We start from the raw sequence: 25,935 nt of genomic DNA on the forward strand, positions 1-25,935 counted from the left end.
AAGTTAAAATAATAGGTGCATGTTGCTTCTCTCTTGTTTATTATTTTTTTAAAATTTTTTATTGGAGTTCAATTTGCCAACATTTAGTGTAATACCCAGTGCTCATCCCGCCAAGTGCCCCCCTCAGTGCACATCACCCAGTCACCGCAACCCCCCGCCCACCTCCCTTTCCACTACCCCTTGTTCATTTCTCAGAGTTAGGTGTCTCTCATGTTTTGTTACCCTCACTGATATTTTCACTCATTTTCTCTCTTTTCCCTTTATTCCCTTTCACTAATTTTTATATTCCCCAAATGAATAAGACCATATAATGTTTGTCCTTTTTCAATTGACTTATTTCACTCAGTATAATACCCTCCAGTTCCATCCACATTGAAGCAAATGGTGGGTATTTGTCGTTTCTAATGGCTGAGGAATATTCCATTGGATACATAGACCACATCTTCTTTATCCATTCATCTTTCGATGGACACCGAGGCTCCTCCCACAGTTTGGCTATAGTGGACATTGCTGCTATAAACATCGGGGTGCAGGTGTCCCGGCGTTTCACTGCACTGTTTATCCTTTTGACTCCAGCTGTCACTGTTTGAATGACTACCTGATGTGGGTCTACACTGATCCCACCCTGGAGCTTGTGCATTTCTGGAGCTAAATGCCTGCTCATCTGGTCCCTGGGACATTCCACAGACACTCCAAACACAGCATGGATAAAACAGAACTCCTCTTCATTGCCCTGATCCCTGAACCTCTCCCCTCAACCCAAGTTAATGTCACTAATAATTGCTCAATCAGAAACTGTTACTCATTTTCCCCTTCTGCTTACCTCCCTTTCATCCAAAGAATCACCAAGATTGTTTATTTTGCCACACCACCTAAATGTTTTCAAGTGTATTTCCTCTCCCTTCTTGCCATCAAGGCCTAATATAGGTCTTTATCATCTTTCATTTGGATTTGTATAATAGTTTATTATTTATTATTATTATTATTGAATTCCTTACCCTTACTTATGTATTCTTCTAGAACACCTAACAAGCACATGCCACTCTCCTGTTTAAGGCTCTTCAGAGGCTCCTCATTACTGCATAAAGCCCCAGCTACACTCAGTATTAGAAAAGCCTTCCCTGACCTAGGACCTGCCTAAGAAGAGCCTCGTCTCATGCCTCTGCACACATATTTTTCACTCTCTAGTAATGTGGAACTGACTGAAGCCCTTGCTCGTGCTGTGATGGCTCTCACCTCCTTACTCTCTTCCTCCCTTCTTTGCCTAATTCCCATCGATCCTTTATGACAGCTCATGTGTCATTTCTTCTGGGATGCTTTCTGTGAGCTAGATCCCCTAATCCATGCTCCCACAGCATCTCCGTATGCTTTTCTCAAAGCTCTTAGCATATTCTATTAAAATATCTAATTAGGGGTCTGTCTCCCCATATGGACTCTGAGCACCTCAAGGGCAAGTATTATTTATTTTCCCTAACACCCAGTCTATTGCCTAATACACAATAGGAGTACAATGAATATTTTTTTTACTGCATCGTTTTCTTGAAATAAATCAGCATTTGGAGGTATAATGTAGTAGCCAACTTATCAACTTATTAATTGAGCCCCTACAATATTTTTTAAATATTGTGCTAGGATTAATGGGGATTCCAAAAAGCATAAGACCCGTACTTCCTATCTAGATTGAGAAATAAAATATGAATATGTGAGAAGCTGCTGGAAGTATGCAGACAAACAGTTGCCGAGTTCTGAGAAAGCGATTCCAGCAGGAAGGGGTCCCTTCTGCTGTCCAGGGTGATGAAGATGAAATGGAACTGTGTTGGTTGCAAGGTTGACAGGATCTGGAGAAGCAGGAAGAGTTAACAGAGTTCACTTTCTGGTGCTTTCCTATAATGCACATTAGGGTTTATATATAGAGTAGAGGGGCTTTTTGGAATGCACAACAGTAGGAAAATCTGGACCTGGTTTCTCGGGTCTTATGGCTTCTCCCATCTTATCACTCAATCCCAAGAGTTCCGATAAGATGCCTTATTCTCTACCACCCACTCACACCCCCAGCTCAACTCTCAAGCAACTAATAATATTTCTCTGGAGAATAACTACTTTCCTTGAGGCAAATTTTTCTGATGTTTGAAATCAATTTAAAGTCTAATTTTATTTGGTGTCTTCAAGTACTTTCAAATCTAGGGCTGAAAAAGACTAACCCACAAAGCCATATGAGAGAAAAAAAGCATGTAATACCAAATTAAATTAATTACCAACTAATTTGTCGAAGTCTTTAAGTACATTAGGAATTCATGAAAGGGACGTTTTACTGTAAGGGAGAGCAAGCTAGAAAAACTTCATGAAGAATATGGAATTGAATTTGCCTTGAAGAATGAGTAGACCTTGTATAGGGCAGACAAAGAGAAAAAGACAGTAGAGTACAGGTTACTGTTGGAGACAGTGAAGAGAACTGAAACTGGCACATAGGAGATATTCTATATATAATTGATGAAGGCATTAGCCAGGACTCTGAACTTGCAGGTGACAGCTTTGTGCTTCCAGTCCTCATCTCTGCTTCTTTTTTATTTTTAAGATTTAATTATTTATTTGAGAGATGGGGAATGGTAGGGCAGAGGGAGGAGAGTCTTAAGTAGACTCCCCACTGAGCAGGGAGCCCAATGAGGGGATCCATCTCTCAATCCTGAGATGGTGACCCGAGCCAAAACCAAGAGTCAGACAACCAACTGTGCTGCCCAGGCACCCCCTCATCTCTGTTTCTTATGCAAAAAAAAAAAAAAAAAAAAAAAAAGGAAGAAGAAGAATTTATTTGAAAAGAATGTGGTAGTTCACACAAGAGAAGAGAGAGGTAAAACTTTGGAAAGATAGGAATTGGAGGATTTCTGGAAACTGGGGCAGCTGGAATTTAGGTTTCTAGCATATTTCATCATCTATTGTCTTGGTTTCTCCCCCACATGGTGACTTTGTTTTCAGCCCAGTGTCTCCAGTCATTAAAGTGCACCCTAGGAACTTCTTGCTTACATCCTAAAAGTTTCCATGGTGCTTCAGTTCAAAAAGTCTCAGGGAAAACCTCTGATTGGCCAAGGAATCATCAGCTTGTTAAAAAGGGGGGAAAGAATGCTGAGCAGATGAAAATTAAGATGCCAAATAAATGGTGGACTGAATGAATGAATGGATGATGAGATATGTAGCATGATAACAGGCTACAGAGTCTTGAAAAACAGTCATTGGTATTTAAATTATATATGGTTTTTGTTAAAGGCTTTAGAGCAGAGGGATCCCTGGGTTTCTCAGTGGTTAGCGCCCCTTCGGCCCAAGGCATGATCCTGGAGACTTGGGATCAAGTCCCGCATTGGGCTTCTGGCATGGAGCCTGCTTCTCTCTCTGTGTCTCTGCCTCTCCCCCCGCCCCCTTCTGTCTCTCATGAATGAATAAATAAAATCTTTTTTTAAAAAAAGGTTTTAGAGCAGAAAAGTAACTTGAGGAAAGCGCTGAAGAAATAGACCTTGTTGAGTATTAGGTTAAGATTACCTGAATAGGGAGAAGGGTATAAAGAAACCACCTAGAAGACCATTTTCATCTTGCCTGTTCCTTTCTAACCATGGTTTCTACCTTTGTGTGCCAGCTTGTCTGTGACCATAACTCTTTCACATTCTTTCTACTTCTTTAGAGCTGAGGTCATCCCTTTCTGTGAGGGATAAAGAATTAATATTTTAGGCTTTGCAAGCCATACAGTCTGTGTCTTCACTACTCAGCTCTGTGTTATAGCACAGGAAGACATAGACAATAAGTGAATCAGCATGGCCTTGTTCCAACAAAACTTTGTGTATACTGAAAGTTGAATTTCATATAATTTTCACATATCATTAAATACTCTCCTTTTGACTTTTCCCTCATCCATTTTAAAAGAAAAAGCCAGCTAAGCTCACAGACCATACCAAGATAGGCTAAGGGCCAAATTAGTTTACAGACTGTAATGCACCAGCCACTGTTGGAGGGCACTGCACCTGCCAGTATCTTACTGCCTTTCTTTCTTTCCAAATACTCTTGTCTGCCTTCCTTCATCACAACTCAGCCAGCCGCCAGTAAACCTGGACCCAAAATTTAATTCTACAATATTGTGTTTATTGAACAATTTTATGTTTTAAATGTCAAAATCAAATACATTTAAGATCTGTTTGTATATTCAAGAAAACAATCTAGTTGTGTAATTTTCATGTTTTTTTTCAATTAAAAAATATTCCCATGAAACAAATCCTAACAGAACAACTGAGCCCAGTATTAACCATCTAGATCAAAACAGGATGATCATCAACTCCTAATCATTTCTTCAATGAGTTTTTTATCCATGGATTTTTCTTAGCTCTTTTTCTTATATATTAAACCTAATGCTTTTCTTCATGCCTGAATTTAAATAAAGGGAAATGAGTTCACTCTGGAGAGACAGGGGTGGGGGGCACAGGAGCTGATGGTGACAGTGTGAGGCATGACCCATGTTAGTCACCCCCATCTTGCTTTTGGATCTCCCTCTGTTCCTGTGGTATTAGTCACCACAAGTCGTGAGTTACATAGTGCCTTTTTTTTTTTTAAGATTATTTATTTATTTATTCATGAGAATATACAGGAGAGAGAGAGAGAGAGAGAGAAAGAGAGAGAGAGAGGGAGAGGCAGAGACAGGCAGAGGGAGAAGCAGGCTCCATGCAAAGGGCCCGATGTGGACTCCATCCTGGGTCTCCAGGACGCCTGGGCCAAAGGTAGCATTAAATCACTGCACCACCCGGGCTGCCCTACATAGTGCCTTGAGCATTGTAGGCACAAGGCAAATATTTGATCAAATTAGCAAGTGAAACCCACTTAAACATGGCTTTTGTAGTTCATAGGTCTTGAGGGAAGACTAAAAAGTGGTATCTGCCACCAAGATTCTCCAAAGTCCAATTGGAAGTTTGAAAGAAATAGGACTTTGCCTTTATGTCTGAATAACTATTTCTTCAGTGAGGAAGGCAGCTAAAAAGGTAAAATTAACCATAAAATTTGCTGTATGAGGTGCTGTCATGCCTGGGAAATGGCTTCCCAAAGTCTAAGGCCTGCCCTACTCTGTGAGAATAATGAGCTCATGACTACAACTTCCTGGGGTTGGTATGAGAGATTGCTCTTATCACCATGGCTATCTCTTTTCATATTAATTTTAACATACATTCATAGGCATTATAATTTGCCTACCTGACAGAAAGTGTGAAGAAAATCTTACTCTTTATTTTTTAGTATAAAAGAGGAAAAACGTTCAATCTCTTTTGAAAGGTTAGGATTTAATTAGAAAATATATTAGGAAGCACACATGCTCAGCAGGTGTCTTAACTTAAATCCATCTTTTTGATGATGGCATTATTTTTATTCCAGTGTTAAATTTTTAAAATTAATTTCTAACATGTTATATTAAGAGCCAATAATGTAACATCTCTGTCATGGTATATTCCTTTAAAAATGAAATATCAATTCTCAGATACAACCTTAGACTATAGTAAAAATGAATTATTAATTTAGTTTAAGTTTTTTCTATTGGTTAATTTTTGGCCATGATAATAGAAAGTAACACATATGATAAGAGATATAATTAACTGAACTTCAGCAAAATTTCAGGCTAAGAAAGGGATATTAGGAAGATACTTCATTAATAATGTGCCGTTGAGCATACAGTCCTTAGAATTTAAACCTCATTTCATTACACTAGAAATGTCTTTTTATTAAGATGTTCCCTGAAAGAGTCAGCATTATCTAAGTATAACTGGGAGTTAAACCAGCATAAAACAGAAGTCAGCTGAGAAAATATTCAGAAATTTGCACTGGGTACAGTTCTCAATTTTGGCTGGATTCAAATGTAAGCCATTCTTTGATTAGCATCTTTAACTAATAGTGGCCACATCAAGAGTCGGATATTCTCTCTCATGTTCTCAGTCAAAAAAACAAAATAAGAAAGGTAGAAAATCGGAGAGGGCTACAAGCATTATACCCTTGGCAAATGAGCAAGAAGTCCGATCCCTTGTTAATGTAATACTGCCAGCTTTAGCCAGAGAAGATGGAATGGAGTGTGGGAGAATTTGTTATCATTTAGCAGTACGTTTAGGTAACATCCAGTGGAGCCAGTGTTGGCCTGGGAATTGTAAAGGGTAATCATAGAAGCAGTTTCTTTTCAGTTTTTCTCATTGACCCAGAAGAATAGGTTTAATGTGACTCCATCCTCTTGTGTCGGTTAGGTTTTTCTTGCTACATGAAGCAAGGAGATATTTGTTGTGTGGGCCCCTCCAAAGGGAACAGCAAGCCTCCCTGTCATGTGGAGGCTCTTGCTGGGTCATAAGATTTATTTCAGATGCAGCAAATCTCTCTGTCCATATGTCTATCTGCCTTTATTATTTATTTATTTATTTATTTATTTATTTATTTATTTATTTATTTATTTATTTATTTATTTAAGAGAGAGCATGAGAGAGCAGAAGGAGCAGATGGAGAGGGAGATTCTCTCAAGCAGACTCCACACTGAACTCAGAGCCCAATACAGCACTCAATCTCATGACCCTAAGATCATGAACCTGAGCTGAAACCAAGAGTCAGATGCTTAACCCACTATACCGCCCGGGCGCCCCTGTGTACTTACCTTTAGATCAGGAATACTGATCCTGTCAATGGAGGCAAAATTAAGTATGACAACTATCTTGGCCTAAAGCAATCAAAGAAAGATTTTTAAAATGCAGAAGGGGGCACCTCTGTGGCTTGTTCGATTAAGTGGAGGTCATAATCCCAGAGTCCTGGGATTGAGCCCTGGGTTGGGCTCCCTGCTCAGCCAGGAGTCTGCTTCTCCCTCTCCCTCTGCCCCTTGAGTCCCCTGCTTGTGCTCTCTCTCTCTGTCTCTCTCTGTGTCTCTCTGTCTCAAAAAAGTAAATAAATAAAAATCTTTTAAAAAATGCTGATGAAGTATATGAGACTCAGTCTTTTATAACAGAATGTTTTGGTTGTCATATATGACTGTCAACACAGTGCTCCGTTAGTACTGATCTGTGTGTTTTTTTAAGTTCCTGAGAGGATGGGGTAGTAGTTATTCTTCAGCTTATCTCCCCAACTTACCCAGAGCCTGTGTTGTAGCAGGCGAGAGAGTTAGTCATCTGTGTTAATGTGGAGACCTTTTATTTTATCATATAGCCAGTTTGAAGAGGAGATTATAAGGTAGAAGCTGGACTAGACTTGTCCTGCTTGCAAAGGGAAGTAGAATTACTAGGGGTTGTGGGTCTCTATAGTGGAAAGGAGACCTATGGACCTACTTCTCATGAAGTCAAACAGACCAAGGCAGAGGGCCTCAATCTGATCAGTAGAACCCTAAGGCCTCAAAGGATCTGGAAATCTCCCAGAGCTATATTCAAAACATTGTTTCTGTGAACATGGAGCAAAGGAGCAGTGGCAGGTCTTGGAGTGGTCTATCACACAACTTTGTGAGTGTTTAAGCTTAGAGATGGTTGAGTCTATTAAATAATATTTAATATAGTAATATTTAAAATAAAATATTTAAAAATATTTAAAGTGGTTTATAGTTAAACAAGATCTCTTGATATGCTTATTGTTCTTTCTCCCCAAAATATTTCCTGTTCACATTGGCATATAGTAATTAATGTTAAACTCTTTTAACATTAGTAATTTACTAAAGAAACATGTTTAGGAAAGGGAGATAAAGCCAAATAAAATGAGTTAAAAGCAGTTGGTTTTGTCTCTGACATTCAACATTATGTATCATTTTGAAATCATTTATTCATATAGACACTCTGATGAGTAGTGGGAATGCAGTAATGGGGAGAAAGACTCTCAACCTTTAGGAGATTCACAGACACATCTCCCAGTTTAAACTTATAATTACACAGTAAGTGCTAAAATGAAGCTATATGTGAGGTGAAATAGGAAGGAGCATGTCGAAGAGGAAGCTAAGTTGGCCTAGGATCCAAGGGCAGGCTTCTCAGAGGAGATGGTAATAATATCCAACATTTTTACAGCACTTATTCCCTCTCAGTTACTGCTCTACTATGTTAACTCAGTAAAACCTCATGCACTATTGAGTCATAGACTAAGTAACTGTCCAAAGTCACATGGCTGGTAGGAAGTAGTGTCAAGATTTGAAGCCAGGTCACATGGCGTATAATTCCACATGTTAGCTACTCCATGCTTTCACTTCTTGTGCTTCTGTGGTACCAGAAACAGTATTCCATAAAATATAACATGAGGCTGGGGGGATATGGAAGTAGGGAAAGACAAAGAGACACAGAGTAGTCCAACTTCTAGTTTCTAAGAGTTAAATGTTTTCTGATTTCAAATTCAGATTCATTAACCCCTACAAGAATTTTTTAAAGATTCTAAGTAATTTTGCGGTATCTCGGTGGCTCAACCCATTAACCATCTGCCTTTGGCTCACTCAGGTCATGATCCCAAGGTCCTGGGATTGAGCCCCACATTGGGCTCCCTGCTCAACAGGGAGCCTATTTCTCCCTCTCCCTCTGCCCCTCTGCTTGTGTGAGGGGTGTGCTCTCTCAAATAAATAAATAAATCTTTAAAAAAATATATTTAATTTCTAAACCCAACATGAGGCTCGAACTTACACCCCCAAGATCAAGAATCGCATGCTCTACCAACCGAAGCAGCCAGGTACCCCAGATTCATGAACCTTTATGAGGTTCAGCTTTCCCTCAAGTTCCTTCTCTATTGTCTCACCATATAGAAGAGGGTCCTGACACTTATCTGCGGGGTGTCTAAATTTCACACACTCAGCTTGTGTTGGGCTGCATTTCACTCCAAAGTTAAACGCTTCATCCTTCCAGTAATTTATTCCGTCACTCATTATTTTCAGTTTCATTATTTCTCAGTTTATAGTTTTAACCCTGTCTGTTTTGGGTCCCACATATGGAAGCTTCCTGACAAGAGATAAGAAATAATAAATTCAGTTTTGAAAACTAAGGTAGGAATCCTGTTTTCATAGTTTTATGAAACTCTGAAGAGAAAGGGGAAAACAGCTTTAATTTCTTCTTTAATATGACAAAAAGAAGTGCCTGTAATGTTGCCTCCGATTTTCCATGTACTTATTAGGCTAATGTGACAAGATTTTTTATACACTTGGGGACATAGTGTTTGCATTCTGTTCCTTCCTCTTCAATGTGGCTTCGTGGAAGCTGGCACTCAAGGAGGCACCTCACTCATTCTGGCCTCTGGAATAACAGTTTGCTCCAAAGTCCCATCAGCTTTGGGGAAGTAACTTGGGTACTGGAAAAAGTACTGCTTATTATTTGTTCCTCTGTGGTCCCTGCTGACTTCTTATTGTAATATTGTTAACAAGTTTTCTTTACTGGAAGAAATATATTCCATTTGGATTGTGTCATGAACTTCATCTGGAATAATGAGACTTCCAGTAGCTTTTGTGCATTACCTCTTTTTTACATCATTTTTCTGGTGGCACCAAGAAAACTTCCTCACTGAAAATGGATCCATTTACAGACAATAATAGAGTGGCTAGTGTTCATTTTTCTTGGGAAAACTGAAATGTGTTTCTTTTATCCTATTATACTGATCCACCAGCTTCAGATTATCTGATTTTCGAGCTTCTCATTTTCTCCTGTATCTTAATGCTATTATTAACAAGAATTCTGTTGCTAATGGTTCTGAAAACTAATACGTGTGCTTTCAGCAACTACCTGTACTTTTATGGTTTGTCTGATTTAGCTGGACTTTGATAATTACTCCAAATACTGCTTTGTTGTGGATCAAATGTGAGGAGCCCTAATGTCCCTCAAGATTTATTTTCAATGTCCCTAATTTTGCTACAAGAGAATGGAATTAATATTATGACTATTAGTCATGAGATGCAAAACACCTTTCAGTGTAGAGCCTATAGTCTATATTCTTTATGAGTGATACATCCATATGGATGTATATTATGAGATATATCTATATATACATATATATTTGGAGAGAGAAGAGAAAGGGTTTCATTTAATTTTAGAACAATAGTTCTATGAATATCTGTGACTATTATTTCATCATATAATATTTTTCTAAAGTATACTCTTTTTTAAAAAACTTGAATGTAGTTGACACATAATGTTACCTGAAGTATGCTGTAAATTTTTTTAAAACACACACAAAAAATCTATTTTAGAGTCATTTGTATCAATATGCTCTATCAAGTTCCTAGCTTAAAATTGATTTTATATTTTTTGCACACATTTTCTATTTTAGAAATAATCTCCAAATTTCTTTTGTCTAACTAAATACTGAAAAGAGTGTTATATAATACTGTATTTATTTAAATATATATTTGTTTCTTTATTCCCAGGCTTAGATCTATATTTATTGTTTTGAAAATGCATTTCAGGAATAGGTATAAAATCTTTCATTGTTCTAAGTCAAACCTAGATATTCCTAGGACCTGTGGTATTTTATACATTTATTTCTTTAACCAGTTTTTTTTTTATATAGTGTCCACTCCGTGTAAGAAATTATACTGTATTCCTGACAAACTATGATGAATACACTGGAAATAATCTCTGGCCTCATGGAAATCTTTTCACATTTGTGATGAAAGAACCTATAAAACTACAACTTTTCTTTGAGTGTTTTCCTAGGAGCAGTTCTTTTGCCTGAGCAAATGTGTAGGATATGCTCTTAGAAATTTCCTACAATTGTTCCATATTCCCTCCAGAATTTTTTAAAAATCAGGAATCAGAAAAAAAGGGAACATTTGTTTTTTAAGTTACTGATGTTTTACATAATAGCACCTCTTTGGTTGACTTGCTAAGACCAAAATCCCCAGATTTTCTGATGACTAGAGAGTAATTTTCTGCCATAAAAATTTTTAGCTAGAATTCATGGCCCCCTCAAGCAGTGGTCTCAAACTCCAATGGGCAGAAAACTGAGTTGGGGCAAGGAAAAAAAGCAAGGAATTTTATATTATGTTTTAGAAAAAATTTTATTAAAATAACATAGGGGAGTAAAAAAATACCCTCAACATGGACTTATTCTTTGTTAGTTGATGGTAAATTAAAATCTTACCCTAAAATGCCAATTTAACTTTTATTTATAATATTATTAGGATTTAGGAGAATTTCGTATTTTCTAAGCTCTGTCACTTGCTTAAAAGGCACTTGGTGATGGCCAAGGGTTAAGCATTTTTAACAAATCAGGAGTTCCTGGACCACAGAGCCCTATGAGAGCCACAATGGACTTCGGATAGTTCTGTTTATCCCTGAAACTGTGTTTTTGTAGGTGCTTTTTGTTGTTTTTCAATAAGAGGGTTAATTATAGGGATTTAGGAGGCTTTGATTAGTTTCTCAAAGAGGTCTGCAGAATACTATGATGCTGTCAGGAGCATAGTTTACAAGTGAAAGCATACACTGGTAAAATCAGTCAAATAGCAACAAGAACTCTCCACTAGAGATCTAAAATGGGAGGAAAGACTACAGGGTAGACAGTTCTCAAGGAGTGCTGTGGTCTAGAGCAGTGTGCCCTCAACGGCATTGCTGTTTGAGAAAAATCCCAAAAAGTTAATAGATTTGTTGGTAAACTGGTGTTCATTGGTCAAAAAAGTTTGAGAAACATTTTTTTTAATTTACATTGTTATAAAATTAAAGTGTTTAACATTCTAATTTGCATTGTGAGCCACTTTAGCATTTAGTATGTAGTGATTCCTAAACCTATTTGATCATAGAATCCTTTTCAAATGAAGTTTGGGATATGCCTTTTGATGAGGGACAGACATTCATTTTTCAGTGCAGCACATAAAAAGTAACTTTTATCATAGCTCTGTCATGAAGAAAACTTTAAGTTATGTTCTAAACACTAAGAAAGCAAGGAATTTTATATTATGTTTTAGAAAAAATTTTATTAAAATAACATAGGGGAGTAAAAAAATACCCTCAACATGGACTTATTCTTTGTTAGTTGATGGTAAATTAAAATCTTACCCTAAAATGCCAATTTAACTTTTATTTATAATATTATTAGGATTTAGGAGAATTTCGTTTTTCTAAGAACCATAGAGCTCATCCCGTAATAGAGTGAAAATCATTATTTCACATATTTTATGCCAATGATTGATGGCCAGCTAAACATAGTTGCCTGTGTATAAGCCTGTATGTCCAAAACACTTGCATAGTGTTTAAGAAAGAACAGAGAAAGGCCAGATTAGTTTAAGGGGAAAGTGAATAGACTGTATCCAGATAAGGTCTTCTAGGAAGGTGAGTTGGAGGGGAGGAACAAACAGAATGGTGAAAGAAGAAGGAAAGAAAGATTAATTGAGTGAAAATAAATGTACAGGGGAAATCCTTTCCTAATTTGGTTGACAGTGAAGAGTCTAAGGAACAGAAAAATAGGTATGTATAGGCAAATAGAAATTATGACCTAAGATGTGATGATTAGAACTCTAGTCCTATGAGATACTGTGGGGAAAATAAGACAAGTTTGAGCTATGCTATTTCATCCTTTATGTTTAATTTTGCTTTAATTGGGCCTTCACAAAATGAATTTATCACAGAATTATTTTTCCATAAATTAAGAACCTTCACAGTAGCCCTTGGGAGAACACTGAGCTAATAGTAATAGGAAATAAGGACTGCTAATTAATGGACCACTACCATAATCATTGCTTCTTTGGAACAAAAATGATTAGATTTAGGTCATACATATTATTCTGTCCTCTTTCATTATTAAGTTATAAAGATGTATTGGATGCAAATAGATTTACCATTCACTAAAGTTTAACTTCTGGAATACAAGATTTTTCTAAATCCAGGTCATGAAGGTAAGACCTCTTCATATAGAATCCTCAGACCCTATATAATTTTTAAACAAGTAGCACTCGGGTTATAGTGTTTTGACTCTTAAAGATTTTTTTGGGACTAGCGGTACTTCTTTGTTTACTTTATAAATACAGTACTTCTAATTAAAATAGAGCTGCACGAAACCTTCTTAATTTCTAGCTAACTATTAAAGAATGAGGAAGAATTCTTAAAGTCTTGAAAGTGTTGCTTATAAATAATTTAGTTCCAAAGGGACATGGTTAAGATTTAGAAAGCTAAATCAGTCCCTCCAACCACATGAACAAAGCTTAAAAGAAATCCAACAGGCAAACTGATAATCGAGCAACAGCTAAATGATTCACAATATATTTATTCTCTTTTCTTTCATTTTTGGATCATGATTTTCATGGCAAAATCTTAGTTAGATGCTGATTGTACATGTTTGTGTTCTCTAGCATGCCTGTGGAAGAATAATGGGTGTGAGCAGGGCTGTTTAGAGATAGACTTTAATGTATGTGGGTCTAACATCAATTTAGAGATGAAATAGTTTTTGTAGGTACTCATGGGTGTGTGTGTGTGTGTGTGTGTGTGTGTGTGTGTGTGCCTTGCTTTGCTCTTTAAGAACAGGACTAAATTCCAGTTTAAATTGGCTGACAGGTCTCTCTCAAATCATCTGCAAAGGTACCATGACATTTTTTGCCCTCAGTAAAAACCTCTATCCTATGGTTAAAAGTCTGATGCCAGCTTTTTAAAGTTTGACTGAGTGAAGTGAATCACCCATTAAATTGGTTTGTTTTTGGAACCTACGTTTTAAATCCATGTGATGAAGGCAATGTTTTTTCACTTGGAATCACCAGACCTTACGTTATTTTTAATTGGCATTCTCAGTATTTTCTTACCAAATGCACTTTACACTTTCTTTAGAAGAGTTTACAAATTTTCCCATTTGTCTTTAAGCCTCAGGATAGTTCTTTAAATACATGTTTTAAGAAGTGACAATAATAAAGGAAGAATTCTTTAAATCCTTGAAAACTTGGTCCCAAGTGCCATTTGGGGAGGGCAGTTTAATTTTTATATGCTTAGAGTATTTTTAGAGATATTTTAGATATATTAGAGGTATTTTTCTATATTCAAGTGGTAGTGTGATTTAATTATAAGAGAAAACAGCATTAATTATAAAAGGGAAAAAATCAACCTTTATTTATTTTAATTTGGTTTGTTCTCATGAAAGAAATTGATATGACAATTATTTAGACCGAAGTTATTTTTAACCATGATTTCATGAGTTATGTAGTCTAGATTGAACAACTAAGTTACTTCTTTTTAGTGCTATCAGAGGAATGCTTCTAAGGTCTTAAAAAGTGATATCCTTTGTCTCTTCATTTTTTCTTTTAAATTTTTATTTTAATTTCAGACTTAAAAAATACTCAGATTCCTCAAATGTTAATATTTTAGCATGCTTCCACATTTGCATCCACTTTCTCTGAAAACCATGTTTTCCCTTGAGAATAGATTACATATATTTGTCCTTATATACTTCAGTGTGTATTTCTTAAAAACAAGACCATTCTGTTTCATAACCACAGTATAGTTATCCATATCAGAAAATTAATAATCAGGGACACCTGGGTGGCTCAGTGGCTCAGTGGTTGAGCTTCTGCCTTTGGCTCAGGATGTGATCCCAGGATCTGGGATTGAGTCTCACATCCGACTCCCTGCATGGAGCCTGCTTCTCCCTCTGCCCATGTCTCTGCTTCTCTCTCTGTGTGTCTCTCATGAATAAATAAATAAAATCTTAAAAAAAAAAAAGAAATTTTTTTTAAAAAGAAAGAAAATTAATCATCATGAAATAAGAGATTAGATTAGATTAGATTGTAGACCTTACTCAAATTTCACCAAATTAACCCAATATTGTTCTTTATAATCAAATAAAGTAAAATACCAATCATGTTAACTTTAGTTATCATGTCTTTTAGACTCCTTTTGGCTAAAACATTTCCTGGTCTTTGTGTTTTGTGTACTTTTAGAGTACAGACCAGCTATTGTGTAGAATTTCTGTCAATTTGGGTTTACCTGATGTTTCTTCATGACTAGATTCAAGTCATGCCAGACTTTTTAAAGAACAGAACTATATAAGATATGATTTTATAAACAAATCACATTCCTATTTATAACTCTGAGAATCAATATAATTATTTAATTGGCATATTTGCATCAAACAGAATGTTTCTCTCCAGCTTCCCAAAAGAAAAGACACATAAGAGATTTATATGCATTTCTTAAAAAACAACTTTGGTTTAATTGTTGATTTTGATTTTATTAGTTTTGATGGCTTATGGAATCACATAGATTGTTTCAATATTTACTGAGAAAACAAGTAAAATGTACAAATATGATAGTATTGATCTCTTTCCACAGTTACTCCCGAATGCCCACAGAAAAGAAGAAACTTTTTCCTCTCCTTAGATAAACTCAAATTCTTATCGCAACTCATAAAGTCTTTCTTGGAGCTGGAAAAAAATGTTGAAGAATTATTGGAAGAAATATTTGTATCACTGAGGACACCCAGAAATATTTCAGGTAACATGCTTTTTTTGTTTATTTTATTTTATTTTTTTTTTTTTTGCTTTTTTTGTTTAAATTTGTAAATCTATTCTCTCTGTTTTCACTTCTTGCTGCTGAATCTGTACCATTACTTGAAAAAAAAATGCATGATAGAATTCTTTAAATGAATTACTTAAATAAATGTTAAATGTAATACACACCATAAAATTACATTTCTATCCTATATATGTGGCAAATTCTATAATTGTAATTGACAAAGCATTGTAATACAATTCTGGATAATGATCTTTAGATGAAATCAAATTAATTTTTTTTTTATATTCAGAGAAACGCAGCCTGCTTATGGAAAAAATAAGCATACTGGATGATCTAGTAGCTCCTCTTCTGCTAGTAGCAGCCAAGTGACCTTGGGCGAAATATTTAAGCTTTCTTAGACTCCATTTTCTCATCTTCAAAATAATGGTGTAGGACTAAACTAACTTTCTCTTTGTTTTCTTTTACTGTTATATGCTTCAAATTTCAATATGTTATGTATGTGAGAATTAAATAATTTAGTGTATGTATTTAAAAGAATGTCTGGGGATCCCTGGTTTAGCGCCTGCCTTTGGCCCAGGGCGCGATCCTGGAGACCTGGGATTGAGTCCCACGTTGGGCTCCCGGTGCATGGAGCCTGCTTCTCCCTGCCTGTGTCTCTGCCTCTCTCTCTCTTTCTGTGTGACTATCATAAATAAATAAAATAAAAAAATAAAAGAATGTCTAGTAGGTCACAATAAAGGTGAGCTGTTATAAAAGTAATTCTAATTTTATACAGTTTTTAGTCTTTTTTTTTTAGTAAAGATTTTATTTATTTATTCATGAGAGACACAGAGAGAAGACAGAGTCATAGGCAGAGGCAGAAGCAGGCTCCTTGCAGAGAGACCGATGTGAGACTGGATCCCAGAATTCCAAAGAATTCTTTGTACCCTCTAAGCCACCTAGGCATCCCTATTGTTTTTAGTCTTAGCAAAATCCTTTTGAAGAAAGCTATGCCATGTATGTTAAAATAATATTTCTAACATTAGAGGTGAAATTCAAAGGCATAATAGTTAAAATATGTTCATATCTCTACTTACAAATATTTTCATCTACATCAGAAAGTTCTCTTTTACATGATACCATGTATCATTTTAAGGACAATAAATATAGTTGGTGGCTGCATTTGCAAAACAAAGTGAGGGAACCAAATGATTAACAAACAATCAGAAAATTTCAAAACCCAGTTTCATAGTAAGGATTTACATTTATTTTAATATGTTTCCTTTTGTGTTTATTTTGCCTGGGTAAATAATGTTGGAAAAGTTATAGGGTTGAAGTTTCTTTTATATTAGGCATGGTTTACCGCCCTTCTCGGTGTCAGATTAAGTTTTAGTAGCACTGTAAAATTATAAAGTAGATCATTTTTTCAATTTTGGAAAAATTTGAAGAAAAATTGAGGTGGATTTCAGATTTCTAAAGCTGACAAAAGTCCAATAGGAAAATAATATAAATATAAGACAGAAAATATGAAAATTAGAGGACAGAATGGAAAAATAGATTTAATTAGGAGATAATATGAACCCTAGGGGGTCCTATATACTAAACTGACTGGGTCGAAGAAAGATCTAGTAGATCAATATGACATCCTAATTTTTGATTGACATCTTGGTGCCTCAAGCAGTTGACACTTGGTGTTGCTACTCATCCATCATGCCTGGCTAGGATTTTGCATCTCACATCCACATCTCTAGCAGATCTTTTCTGAAGTGTAGATCAAGAAACAGAGCAGACTCCCAACACATCTAGACTCTTACCTCTTGGGACTCATACTGTGTTGGTCCTAGACCAGGATCTAGAGAAATTAGGTAAATTTTAATAACTTTATTCCTTTAAAGGGAAGCATTAATTCAAAATTATAATTGTATTAGAGAAGTATTATAAAGATACAAAACTCAAATGGTCAACAATTGAAGCAAAGGTTTGATATTATCAATTTCGGAAAAAGAAGACTTATTTAGATTAAAATTGAGCAATCTCGTGATTTGCAAATGCTATATATTTGAGGGAAATGGTTACCATTATTGAATAAAATCAACAGAGAAAATATATAATTATGCTACAACATTCCACCTTACCCAAATTTGTTATTATATAAGCAGCATGGCAGATAAAAGTAACTTCAAATCCATTAATAAGAATGTATTATAGAAGCATGGTTGTGGGTTTTTGAACAAAGTATGTGAAAGGAATTTTAAAAGACAGGTGTAAGAATGTCTTAAGTACTAGACCATCCCCATATGATATATGTTACCTCATTGTTGAAATTCATATTTTTTATAACAAAGCTAAGATTGACTTAATGTGACATAACTTTATATAAATGGCTCCTTGAAAAGAATGATTATGAGGGAAATCATCAAGAAAAAATCAATTCTTATCAAAAGCATCGGTTTCTTAAATCAGGAAGGAAAAGATTCCTTGAAACAGATGATTAAAGAAACCAAATGCATCTTAAGTTACCTGATAGTTAATGTTTTGCTTGGAAATCTTGTGTGGGAGGGAATAAGGGGGGAAAAAAGATCAAGTCATTTGGTTTCCTGTGTGTTTCTTTTAATTGGAGCATATTTTGCTAATAAAGATCTTGGAAAGAGTTGCCTACTATGTCCATGTAACCAAAACAATGTGATGAAAATGAGGGCTTTTTTTTTTCTTATTGTCCAGATGTTTTAAAAATATCCAGGGGCTTAACATCACATAGAGAAAATATAAAGATAATTAAATATTTTACTTTTTACTTTGATGTTTACCACTATATTGTCAATTTAGCTAAATTGGCAGTGCTCTTAGTAATTTGAATATGATGCAATAGATTTTGTAGAGACATAGAAGTATTTTTAGAGAGAAATATTTATTATTATATATATTTCCTTTTTTTTTTTTTTTGGTCATGACTTGATGGTTTTCTATTTTGGTCATTTTAGCAAATGATAGGACATTATTTGACTATAATGGTACCTTACGGTATTTCTTTTAGGTGATCATATCTTCTGGAGTGGGCTCAGATTTGATTTATGGGGCACTTCTAATGCTCCTTTGGAATAAAGTTGTTCTTTGGGCAATTCCTCAAATTTTCCAAAGGTGGCATCTGAGATTTATCTAAACCAGGAGGTTTCTTGGCCCTCATTTTTCTTTAGCCCCAGCAATGACAAAGAGCAATGGCTGCTTCAATTGGATGTAAGAAGAACACTTAGGGTTTGTCTCAGAAGAATCAAAGATTTCAGATCTTCTGAAAGATTGTTTGTACTCTTAGGGGGTCTTAAGAGGGGTCAAATGGCTTCTAAGAGTTCCTTAGCTAGATGGTTAAGGGATTGTATTAGGGAGGCGTATGTAGTTAAGGTAAAGAGGCTCCTAGGGTTTGTAAAGCTCATTACACTAGGACTTTAGCTGTTTCTTGGGCAGAGAGGTCGAAGGCTTCCACATTGGAAATTTGCAAGGTGGCCACCTGGGCTTCTCTTCATACTTTTTCATAGTATTATCTCTTGGATGTAGTCTCTTCCACAGATTCAGCTTTTGGTGGGAGGTTGCTTGTGAGCCAGAAAAGAACAGTGAAGAAAAGAAAGACTTGTAGTTCCCACTTAGAGCTGCCAACAAGGCAAGTTGCTTTGTAGTGCACACAATGGGAGCCTATGAAGACCAATTTGGGTGTGAAAGTGGATGTCACAGGGAAGTACTGCCAACCTCTACTCTCTATGAAAGAAAGCGACAGTGTGGAAACTAACCAGAAATGTAAAATGAACCACAGTGAACTCTTTAGGGGGAGACTATTTAGCAGCTGGCATTCCTGTGACCCTCTGCACTCTACTGAGGTCCTTAATCTGGGCATACTCTTAAGGAAACCAGTGTTGACTGCATACAAATAAGTATGTTTTATAGTGATGAGCCAAAAATGAGCTACTTCTCTAGGGAATGCTAATAAGTATATAGAGTTTTCAACATATATTTAAATAGATAAAATAATTTATCACACGTTCACAGAGCTCGTAAAGTTTGACAATGCCAAATTTTGATATTGACCATTTTGAGTTCTAAACAAACACAAAAATGCCTTTATTCATTAAAACCACAAGATATTTATTAGTCTAGAATCAATCTTACTAATACTACCTTAAAATGATCCCTTTTGCTCTTTACATAGGATTAGGTTTTCAATTTTTTTTTAACTTTCTGGGGAAAGATTGTATTCTAAAAGTTATCATAACTGCTTGATAATTCATTTTCAATATTACTATGGAATTGCTTACTGGCAAAAGAAGTCTTGAGAAGCTTATCTTTTTTTCTTATCCATCTTGAAAATAGACAAATGGTTCGCATAACATCAAAGCATGCTACTTTGAGTGAATAAGCATAATGTATTTGGAAGTGAAATGATAAATATAAGATAATTAACTTTTTTTATAAGTCTCAAACTATAGCTGCATAATGGCAGATAGTTATTTCCAGAAATAAATCTGCAGAGCTTGTACCTTGAACTAGTGTTATTTTTCTAGAGCTAAATATCTTTTTTTTTAAAGATTTTATTTATTTATTTGAGACACCCAGAGAGAGAGAGAGAGAGAGAGAGAGAGAGAGAGCACAAGCAGGGAGAAGGGTCAGAGAGAGAGAGGCAGACTCCTCACTGAGCAGGGAGCTTGATGTGGGGCTCGATCCCAGGACCCTGAGATCATGACCTGAGCTGAAGGCAGACACTTAACTGACTGAGCCACCCAGGTACCCCAAATATCTTTTTACATTTGCTGGTTTTATGAGCTCTCTGTAGAAAAGTAAAGTGACATTAAGAATCTAAATGTGGTCCCGTCATGTCATTAGCTATTTGGTCTTTATTACTTTCTTCTTTAAAATTTGTTTTGAATAGTAGTTGATACATTAAAGTAAGACTTTTAATAAGACAAAAGAATATATTGTGAAAATTAAGTCCTTTTCCACTCTAGTTTTCTAGTTTTCCTTTCCAGAGACAACTATTTTGTATATATCCCCAAGTTAAAATAACATGAAATCTTGTCATACTATGCAGAGCTTCTTTTTTATTAAGTTATATAGAAAGACTTCATTCTTTCAAATAGGTAATTCTCCAATGATATGTGTACTGTAATTAACCAGTTACTCATTGATGAGCATTTAGGGTTCTGTTTTTCTCTATATTTGCTACCACAAATTATGATATAGCAAATTTCCTTGAACTTTGTCTTAAATGTGCACATGCATATCTGGACAGTAAATTTCTAAAGTGAAATTGCCAAGTGAAAACGTATAGTAGTTAAGAGAATGAAAAGACAAGCCATAGACAGAAAAATATTTGCAAAACACATATCTGATAAAGGGCTTATATCCAAAATATACAAAGAACACTTAAAATTCAACAAGAAAACAACAACAAAAACTCAATTAAAAATGAACAAAAGATCTAAACAGAGTCCTTACCAAAGAAGATATACAGATGGCAAATAAGCATATGAAAAGATGCTCAATGTCATGTGTCATCAGAGGAATGCAAAGCAAAACAAAGAGATATCACTACACAGTTGTTATAATGGCTAAAATCTGAAACACTAACAACACTAAATTCTTACAAGGATGTGAAGCAACAGGAACTCTCACTGATTACTGATAGGAATGTAAAATAGTATAGCCTCTTTAGAAAATGATTTCATTGTATCCTACAAGCTAAACACTGTCCTATATGATCTAGTAATCACACTCCCAGATATTTACACAAATGAGTTGAAAACTTATGTTCATATAAAAACCAACACATTAATGTTTATAGGGGCTTTATTCATAATTGCTGAAAAAACTTGGAAGCAACCAAGATGTCCTTCAGCGGTGAACAGTTAAATTATGGTGCATCCAGACAATGAAATATTATTCAGTGATAAAAATAAATCAGGTATCAAGCCACAAAACTACATGGAGGAATATTACATTCACACTGCTAGATGAAAGAGGCCAATCTAAAAAGACTATTTATATTGTATAATTCCAATTAAATGACATTCTGGAAAAAGCAAAAGTATACAGACAATAAAAATGACCAATATTTGTCAAGGGAAGGGAAAAGGGGGAAAGAGGTGAATAGATGGAGCACAGGAGATTTCTAGAGCAGTGAAATCATTCCATATATTACAGTAATGGTAGATACATGGCATTATGCAGTAGGTGAAACCCATAGAATGAATAACACAAAGAATGAATCCTTAATTTCAAAATGAATTAAAGACCTAAATGTGAGACCTGAAACCATAAAAATTCTAGAAGCGAGGATAGGCAATAATTTCTCTGATGTCAGCTCTAGCAATATCTTTCTAGATCTGTCTTCCTCAGGCAAGGGAAATAAAAGCAAAAATAAACTATTGGGACTACATCAAAATTAAAACTTCTGCACAGTGAAGGAAACAATCAACAAAACTAAAAGGCAACCTAAAGAATAGGAGAAGATATTTGCAAATGGCATATCAAATAAAGAGTTAGTATCCAAAATATAAAGAACTCAAACTCAACACCCCAAAACCAAATAATCCAATTAAAAAATGGACAGAAGACATTAACAGACATTTCTCCACAGAAGACATCCAGATGGCCAACAAACACATGGAAAGATGCTCAACATCACTCATCATCAGAGAAATGCAAATCAAAGCTGTAATGAGATATCATCTCACACCTGTCAGAACAGCTAAAATCAACAACACAAGAAACAGCAAGCATTGGTGAGGATGTGGAGAAAAAGGAAGCCTCTTGCACCATTGTTGGGAATGCAAACTGGTGCAGCCACTGTGGAAAATAGTATGGAGGCTTCTCAAAAAGTTAAAAATAGAATTAACATATGATCCAGTAATCACACTATTGAGGATTTACCCAAAAAATACAAAAAAAACCCCCATTAATTCAAAGGGATATATGCAGCCCTATGTTTATAGCAGCCTTATCTACAATAGCCAAATTATGGAAACAGCCCAAGTGTCCACTGATTAATCAATGGATAATGAAGGTGTGAGATATATGATGGAATATTATTCAGCCATAAAAAGAATGAAGTCTTTCCACTTGCAATGACATGGTTGGAGCTAGAGTATAAGGCCAACTGAAGTAAGTCAGTGAGAGAAAGACAAATACCATATGATTTTATTGATAATTTTATTGATGTGGAATTTAAACAAGCAAAAGAAAAAGAAAGAGACAAACCAAGAAACAGACTCTTAACTATTAGAGAACAAATTGATGGTTACCAAGGGGAGGTGTGCAAGGGAGAATGGGTGAAAGAGGTGATGGGGATCAAGGAGGGCATTTGGGGCAGCCCGGGTGGCTCAGTGGTTTAGCACCTCCTTCAGCCCAGGGTGTGATCCTGGAGACTCAGGATCGAATCCCACACATCAGGCTCCCTTCATGGGCCCTGCTTCTTCCTCTGCCTGTGTCTGTGTCTCTCTCTCTCTCTCTCTGTGTGTGTCTTAATGAATAAATAAATAAAATCTTAAAAAAAAAAAAGGAGGGCATTTGTTCTGATGAGTGCTGAATGATGTATGGAATTGTTGGGTTGCTATATTATACACCTGAAACTAATATAACACTGTATATTAACTATACTGGAATTAAAATAGAAACTTAATAAAAAAAAGAATGAATCCTAATGTAAACTATGAGCTTTTGTTAAATATAATCAATATTAGTTTCTCATATGTAAAAAACACGTCACCCTAGGGCACCTGGGTGGCTCTGTCGTTAAGTGTCTGACTCTTGATATCAGCTTAGTCTTGATCTCACTCAGAGTCGTGAGTTCAAGCCCCACAGTGGGCTTCATGCCGGACATAGAACCTACTTTAAATACACACACGCACACACACACACGCATACCCCATTCCAATGTAAGATGTTAACAATAGGGGAACTGATTCAGCAGAGAGAGAGGGAGTATATGGAAACTCTATACTTTTCTGCTACTTTTTTTCTGTAAGCCTAAGATTGCTCTAAAAACTAAAGTCTACTAATTAGAAAAAAAAAGTATGAACATTTTGAAAAAGAATGCCAAGCCAGTTTGTCACATCTATTTTGACTGTTAATGGTATTTTTGTTATGCAGAATTTCTTTTATGCAAAATTATGTTATGGTTTCTGCATTTTATGTCCTTCTGAAAAATCACGACACACATGTTTTAAAATATTCCATATTTTCTTTTCATAGCCTTATAGTTTCATTTTTCTTTATTTAAAAACCTTTATTTTTTTTTAAGATTTTATTTATTCATGAGACACAGAGAGAGAGGCAGAGACACGGGTAAAGGGAGAAGCAGGCTCCATGCAGGGAACCCCAATGTGGGACTTGATTCCGGGTCTTCAGGATCACACCCTGAGCCAAAGGCATTCAACTGCTGAGCCACCCAGGTGTCCCTATTTAAAAGTCTTTCATTAATCTGGATTTTATTTCAGTATTAGAATTAATTATTTAGAAGGATCCCTGGGTGACTCAGCAGTTTGGTGCCTGCCTTCAGCCCAGGGCGTGATCCTGGAGTTCTGGGATCGAGTCCCACATCAGGCTCCCTGCATGGAGCCTGCTTCTCCCTCTGCCTGTGTCTCTGCCTCTCTCTCTCTCTCTCTCTCTCTCTCTCTCTCTCTCTCTGTCTCTCATGAATGAATAAATAAAATCTTAAAAAAGAATTATTTATAGTATCATTTTTTTAAAAAAGACATAGTGAAGTGCAAGCCATAGAGAAGCCATTTTAGGTTAATGGTATAACACTGATCTAAAGCCCGCTCTATGTTGTGGTGAATGTTGAGAAATGAAGCAGGATCCCTAAACTACAGTCCATAGGCCCTTGGGGCTCACGAATGCTTGGTACAAGAAGGCCTAGGAATCCCCAGTAGCGTGTGAGGGTGTATGTATGTGTGCACACCTATCATGCAATCATCTTGTGCATTTGGGATGGAGTAGTCTAACACTTTAATCAAGTTCTCAGGAGTGTTAACAAATCCAAAATGATTAAGTAACACTGGAGTTGAGAAAAACTTTTCCTCACAATATATAAACTCTACTAAAATTTCCATACTTACCTGTCTAGAGAATATTTTTTTAAATTGTACTACTGAGGAATCACTCATGATTATGCTCATAGAACCATATTTAGAAAAAACAAAAAACAAAAACCCACACATCTTCCAGATGATTATATCAGTCACAAGTTCTACTGATAAGAATCAGTAAGATTTTGAAATTTATTTGCTCAGGACACAAACAGAAGCCGATTCTTAATACTTTTAAATTTTTTAAAAATGCATCAGGGACACCTGGGTGGCTCAGCGGTTGAATGTCTGTCTTTGGCTCAGGGCATGATCCCGGAGGCCCAGGATCAAGTCCCACATCAGGCTCCCTGTGTGGAGCCTGCTTCTCCCTCTGCCTATGTCTCTGCCTCTCTCTCTCTGTGTTTCTCATGCATAAATAAATAAAATCTTTAAAAATAAATAAATAAAAATTTAAAAATACATCAGAGTTTATAATTCATCATCATATATCAAGTCTAAGCAAAAACAAAAGAAATGCTAACTTATTCATTTCAAATTAAACTATAATTAATAGAACCTTACTGGAAAAGTGGAAAGATCTCTTCTTTTTTAAATAAGATTTTATTTATTTATTCATGAGAGACACAGAGAGAGAGGCAGAGACATAGGCAGAGGGAGAAGCAGGCTCCACGAGAGGAGCCCGATGTGGGACTCGATCCCGGATCCTGGGATCACACCTTGAACTGAAGGCAGACGCCCATTGCTGAGCCACCCAGGCGTCCCTGGAAAGACTTCTTTTTGGCGTTTGTTTTTTTTTTTTTTTTTTTGGCGTATTTTTTATTAGGTTTTTGTAGCTGTGGGTTTTTTTTCCCCTGGAAAAGACTTCCTTATTCTAAAAGATGAAAGGTGAGAAAATATTTCCATTTTAAGAGCTAAAGATTATTTCTTATCCCAGTGTTTGTGTTTTGCCAATGGATTATTGATATACTTATTAATAGTGTAATTTTTCCTGATGTGCTGATATTTACCCATGTAATTTTGTTCTTCATTTTAAGAAAAGAAATATTTATGTGTTAATGAATACCACCATTTCTTAAATGAACCATCCTTAAATTCAGAATTTAAATTTTTTTAAAGGTTTTATTTATTTATTCATGAGAGACACACAGAGAGAGAGGTAGAGACACAGGCAGAGGGAGAAGCCTACTCCATGCAGGGAGCCTGACGTGGGACTCGATCCCGGGTCTCCAGGATCAAGCCCTGGACTGAAGGCAGCGCTAAACCGCTGAGCCACCCGGGCTGCCCCAGAATTTAAATTTTTAAATGAACAAGGAAATTAATTTACTTTGTACTTTTACCCTATGTTATCAACATGAAAATGAATTAATGACAGAGGGATCTACATTTTACAGATTGTATATGCATGTATATCAAATATGTTTATAAATTTCACTTAGTTGTATGTATGGAAGGGGGCTCTATATAGGTTG

At 35.8% G+C, this 25,935-nt stretch overlaps 1 protein-coding gene across 3 annotated transcripts in view; it reads left to right on the forward strand.

Moving 5' to 3' along the window:
* KIAA0825 (KIAA0825 ortholog) overlaps positions 1–25,935 on the forward strand; it is a 388,202-nt gene that overhangs the window by 86,680 nt on the left and 275,587 nt on the right. For all 3 annotated transcript variants that reach the window (XM_041752619.1, XM_041752621.1, XM_041752620.1), the window contains exon 6: positions 15,237–15,398. In XM_041752619.1, coding sequence (XP_041608553.1) covers positions 15,237–15,398 — 162 coding nt within the window. The remainder of the gene's footprint in view (positions 1–15,236; positions 15,399–25,935) is intronic.

Source organism: Vulpes lagopus, chromosome 4 (assembly GCF_018345385.1).
Source record: "Vulpes lagopus strain Blue_001 chromosome 4, ASM1834538v1, whole genome shotgun sequence".
Taxonomy (NCBI): Eukaryota; Metazoa; Chordata; class Mammalia; order Carnivora; family Canidae; genus Vulpes; species Vulpes lagopus.